This window comes from Lathyrus oleraceus, chromosome 5 (assembly GCF_024323335.1).
Source record: "Lathyrus oleraceus cultivar Zhongwan6 chromosome 5, CAAS_Psat_ZW6_1.0, whole genome shotgun sequence".
Lineage (NCBI taxonomy): Eukaryota > Viridiplantae > Streptophyta > Magnoliopsida > Fabales > Fabaceae > Lathyrus > Lathyrus oleraceus.
Genome location: NC_066583.1, coordinates 535,585,034 through 535,590,991, shown reverse-complemented (window position 1 = coordinate 535,590,991; position 5,958 = coordinate 535,585,034). Strand labels below are relative to the sequence as shown.

Below are 5,958 nucleotides of genomic sequence, written 5' to 3'. Positions count from 1 at the left end.
GAATCTTGATATGCGTTTTGTAGATCATTCAATGTAGATCAACATGCTGCTTGTAGTTTGTGATTTGGTTAAGTGTAGTGAGAGAAATCTGAGTTTGAAGTTTGGATGTGCTTTCTTTTTTCGTTCGATTTGCTTTGTGTGTTGAGAATTAGGAGAAACAAGTTACATATTCGTGATGTGCTAGTTGAGACGGTTCTTTTGATATAGAGTTTGTAGATTTTGGTTGAGATTTGTTGTTCTTCATTTTCTGGAAAAATCTAGAGTGTTCTTGCTCAAGAACACGTTGAAATACGCGTTTGATCTTTAACTCGCATGGCCTGGTTTGAATTCATGTTTGCCGCACCTTCTGGCCATTCACAGCGCGCCACTGCATCTAATTGAAACGCCGTCGTTTTGCCTAGGCGTTTAAAAATTACAGTTATGCCATTATTCCATTTAGTTTCTTATTTCATTCTCTTTTTTTCATTTCAATTCCATTTTTGATTACATGAGCTTTAGAAATTCATAGATGATTCATTTTTTATCCAAATTGAGTGAGGTTTTTTCATGATTCTCCTTGTAATGTGTAGAATATAATGGTGATTTTTGTGATTTTTGTGCACGTGTAAAAAATAAAAATGCTTAGGGATTGTTTGAATGTGTCACATTTGTACATGCTTTGCCATATCTCTCATGAAATGCTGATGCTTTCAAAGAAATGGATGAAATTTTTTGTGCTTATTCTGGACTCTTTGATGGTGATTTTGATGTGTAGTTTGTAATTTTTGGATCCCTGGTTGAGGAGATATGAATTTTTGAATAGAGGTGTGACAATTTGTGTCACACCAAGCTTGATGAATTTCATGATTTTATTTGGTGTGCTTAGGGACATTGAATTGAGCCAATTTTTTGCATGATTGAGAATATGTATGTTGTGATGACATGTAAATTTTTCTGGATTTATTGATGGCATTTCCTATTTGATTGGAATTTTTCCCTCTGTTTGGTCATTTGGTGACATTTTGTGACACATGTTGGTATTTGATTTGTGAAATTCTGATCATTGATTGTATGAGTATGAAATTTGGTATGAGCATTGTAGACACATTATAGGTCATTGTGGTTTTGATCCCATTCATTTATCATGTATTGTCACTGATTTATGATTTTTGGAAGTTAATGATTGTTTTGATGCCTTGTGTTGGCTTGCTTGAATTTGTCTGAACTTTATGAATTTAATTTCCATACTTCCATTGATCCAAATGAGCTGAAAATTGATATGCTACTTATTGATTGTGTTCTGTTTAGGTTGGAATTTTTGTGGAATTAATTGAATTGTTTTGGTATGGATTTGATGTTGATCATTCTGTTTGGTCATTTGAAGTTGCAAATTGCATGTTTGATGCTTTTTGTGCATAAAATGATAATGGTGATTGATATGAGTATGGGACCAATTGGTTTTGCTTTTAAATTGCTTGATTGTGATTTTGAATAATTTTCACTTTCTGTTTTGGATTTTTCATTTCCTTTGGACCCTAGGCTTGTCCTAGTGGTCTTGTTTCTCACTTTTGAATTGTGTTTCAGGTTGAGATGCAAATGCCTTAAGGAGAAAAATGCAAGTTGATTGAATTGAGTTTGGTTGCTTGTTGTAAACTAACTTGTGTGTTTTGTAGGATGCTTGGCTCAATTGAGTTGATTGTGCTTTGCACATTGCATTGGTTGACTGTATATATTAACTGTTTGACTTTTGCTGTTTAATGTTTGGTTTGTCTGGTATACTGACTGTGCTTGATTGATTCCAGGTACCATAGTCGCTTTAGTTCTTTAAGAACTTGCTGTGCTGCTGCTTGGTTGTATAAACCAGTTGAGGTAGACTCTCTTGTCTCCATGTAGTCTGGAAGACCTGGCTTGTTATTTAGCCAGGCAACTGTCTGAAGTCCTCCTTAAGAGGCGATGTTTGTGATTGTTTAACTTTGTCCCCAAGCAGGTAAAGACCTCTATGAGGCAATTGGCGGAACCCAAGGGATATGCAATCTATCCCCCGCTATTTTGTTGAGTCGTCCCTCTGCTCACACCACTGTGTTGATGCATTGGGACATTAACCCAAGATCTTGTGCTGTTGCACAGTCGAGTCAGAGTCTTGAGCGTAGAAGGGTCCCTCCATTCTGGACCCACGCTCCTTTGTCTGAAGCTCTCCCTGGCCAGGGATAAGAGCTGTGAAGTCTAATCTTCACTCACCTTTCATCTGCTTCACCCTGACTCTCAATGTCAGGGTTAAGAGCGAACACTATCCTGTACAGATGACTTGCCTCGGCAGTCCACCCTTGTTTGAGCCTCACTTGACTGGATATAGTGTGTGCTATGTGAATGTTTGCTTTATTTTGATTGATGCTTGCATGCTTGTTTTCCTGGTTAGGATTAGCTTGCTGTTGTGCAAGTAGATAGAAACCATAACATATGGCAATGATGCATGATAACACTAGGCTCGAGTACAGCTCCCTAGTAGTGTGTCTCCCCTTGGTTTCTGGCTAGGATTTCTTTCCCGTTCAGGGAAACTACGTCGCCCTGATCCTCATACCAGATGAGGTACGTAGGCAGGAGACCGTGCGAGGTCTCTCCGGGCACTTTTTTTTCTTTTTGTGTGTGTTTGCTTGTTAACCCTTTTGTGTGTCAGGATATGGATGTAAGCCCAGCGATTGGCTGTCCGTATCCTGAGTGTGTTTGTTTGGTTCGGAAGCCGATGTAAGTCCAGCGATTGGCGTTCGGGTTCTAGGTTTGCCTGTGTTTGTGTGTGTCTTGTTTGGCGTGCATGAGCCGAACTACGGCAGCTCTGATTCTCGTTCCAGACGAGATACGTAGGCATAGGATGCGACATCCTAGCGAGCCCTTTCCCCTCTTTCCCCACCTGCGTTATCTTTAGTGTGTGTGTGTGATGTTTGTTTTAGCAACCTTTTCTTTCTTTAGAGCGTGGATCCCGTCGAGTACGACGGACGTGAGGGGTGCTAATACCTTCCCCTCGCGTAACCGACTCCCTTACCCTTTCTCTTTGGTCGCGAGACCATGCTTTTCCCAGGTTTACTCTAAGCGTTTCCTTTCCCTCTTTTGGGATAAATAACGCACGGTGGCGGCTCTGTGTTGTTTTTGTTTCAGCCCGCCGGTTGTTTTTCGCGGATGCGACACTACGCACCATGTTCATTATTGTACGATTTTTCCTCTCGGCAACCCCGTTTTGTTGAGGCGTATACGGAGGCACCACCTCACGTACAATTCCCTCAAGATCACAAAACTTCTTAAACTCACTAGAGGTATACTCACCTCCACCATCCGTTTTGAGAATTTTGAGCTTACGACCGCTTTGGCGCTCCACCATGGATTTGAAATTCTTGAAAAACTCCAAATACCTCATCTTTTCTCTTGATAAGATATGTCCAAAGCTTCCTACTAAAATCGTAAATGAACGTAATAAAATATCGGTTGCCACCATAAGTATCTACTTGCATCGGTCTGCAAACGTCGGAACATACCACCTCAAGTAAGCCTTTGGTTCTTCGACCCGCATCTTTGCTAAACAGATTCTTATGTTGTTTAGCCTTCACACATTCCTCACACGATTCAGTTGGAATACTGATGTGTGGCAGCCCCATTACCATTTCACTTTGTTGCAACATTCTTAGATCCCTAAAATTAAGGTGACCAAGACGGTAATGCCACAACCACTCATCTCTACTTGCCGCGGTAGCTAGACAACGATGCTCCATAACCTTTAACTCAACCTTAAAGATTCTATTGGCAGCCATCGACGCTTTTAGAATCAACACACCATTTGAATCCAAAATGCGTAAAATCTTGTCCTCCAGACGAATTTTGTATCCTCTTTCAAGCAATTGACCAATGCTTAAAAGATTACACTTAATTCCCGCTATATACAAGACATCTTTGATCCTTGAATATCCATCATTCCTTTTTCTGATCAAAACATCTCATACCCCTTCGACGCTTAAAGTGGTGTCGTCGGCAAATTTGAATTTACTTTTTGCCGCTTGATTGATTTGCACAAACCAATCTTTTCGACCCGTCATATGTGTTGAACAACCGGAATCCAAGTACCACTCATCTCTCCCTTGGACTCCATCACGAACGGTAACCAATGCACTTCGATCCGAATGCGTTTTCTCGCTATTTTCCGGAACGGTACAACTGCTGTCCCGCAAACTGTCACTACTGTAGTTGCTGCCCAGAACATCCGTAATGCCATAACTCTCCTTTGTAATCATTACTAGAAGTGTGTCCTCATCATCTACCTCTTCCCTAGCAACCTTGGCTTCATTATTGTGATTCTCATTCGATTTACCACGACACGAATTTGCAAAGTGTCCAAACTTTCTACACTTGTAGCATTGCACCTTACTCATATCACGCTTCTTAAAACCATTGCTATGACCACTATCCTTGGAGCTACTTTCACCCTTTTCACTCGTCGAATGCTTTGAATTTTGCGAATCGTTTGAACCAAAATTCTGAAAATTTGATTTACCTCTCGCCGCAAATTTTGCTTTCGACCTCTTGTTCTTTTCATTGAAACGCGCTTGCAAAGCAACCTCCGCTTTGGCTTTGTCGGCGCCTCTCTCATCCATCCTTTGTTCATGTGCCTCTAACGAACTTTGCAATTCATCCTTGCTCAAAGTTGTTAGATCCTTTGATTCTTCAATAGCCACAACTATGTTGTCGAAACGCGACGTTAACGAACGCAATGCTTTCGATACAATATTCTGCTCAAGAATCGTCTCCCCACAAGATTTGATTTGATTAACTAACCGGGTAATGCGCGTAATGTAGTCGTTGATCGTTTATTTGTCTTCCATTTATGTTAACTCGAGCTGTCGCTTGTAAGTTTGTAACCTTACAACCTTCGCTTTGACGACACCGTCATATGCTTTCTCCAAGATTTCCCATGCTTCGCCGATTCACAATCGTCGACCTTCTCGAAATTGTCGTTATCAACACACGAATGAATCAATAATAGGGCTTTGTAATCCTTCTTCTTCTCTTCTTTGTGTGTAGCTCTTTGAATGTCGGTAGCCTTTGCCCCTAATTGTGTAACTCCATTGACGATGATCTCAAGCACCTCTTGATAACCAAACAAGACATTCATTTGTTTCGCCCATTTATCATAGTTCTTCGAATCAAGAATCGGGAGATTGGTGGGAATTCGATCATTGGAAACGGTTGTCATTGTTGTAGCGGATTAGGATCAATAACCAAAGCTCTTGATGCCAAATGTTAGAACATAAAGACTCAAATTGAAGGTTTGACAATGGTGGAAGATAAGAAATTGAGGAAGATGAAGTTGAGAGAGAATTAGAGAAAACAAAAATGATATTGGATGAATAGTAAATTTGGCATTAATTGAAATTGAGAATATTACAGGAGTATTTATACAGTGAGAAAATAACAAAAAAAATACAACTCAAAATACAACTAAAGTGACCCAACAATTAAATTATGTTATTTTTGGAAATAATAACAGAAATTTAATTGCATTTAACAATAATATATGTTATTGATTTAAATGTATATTAAACTTTTATATTGTCAATTTCTTTTTTATTTTTAATATGGTGAATTTTTAAAAAAAATGCAGAGTTGACAAGCCACTAACATTTTTAGCTTCTATAATTAAAAAGTAGTAGCAATATATGTATTATGATTTATTTATTGGAATCAATAATGTGTATAACTAAATTTATTTCATTAATTAAGATGAATTAAAATATAAGGCTTTATTAGTCTCATTAAAATAATAATTTATTAATATCTAAATGTTGAGCATGAATTCTAATCCGTAACATTTTATTTATTCACTTTTAAATAGTAAAATTCCAATCATTAAACTACTAAAATAAAATAAAATAAAAGATTTTACTTTAAAAAAAAATATTCTAATAAAATAATGCACGTGATTCTTCGATGTCTCAATTC

At 38.4% G+C, this 5,958-nt stretch overlaps 1 protein-coding gene across 1 annotated transcript; it reads right to left on the bottom strand.

The window, feature by feature from the left end:
* Positions 1–3,959: 3,959 nt before the first annotated feature.
* Positions 3,960–5,212, bottom strand: LOC127081896 (uncharacterized). Its single transcript, XM_051022123.1, has 2 exons — positions 4,904–5,212; positions 3,960–4,748 (listed from the first exon to the last, which is right to left on the bottom strand). Exons 1-2 carry the CDS (start codon positions 5,210–5,212, stop codon positions 3,960–3,962), a joined length of 1,098 nt encoding a protein of 365 aa, XP_050878080.1.
* Between the last annotated feature and the right edge of the window lie 746 nt (positions 5,213–5,958).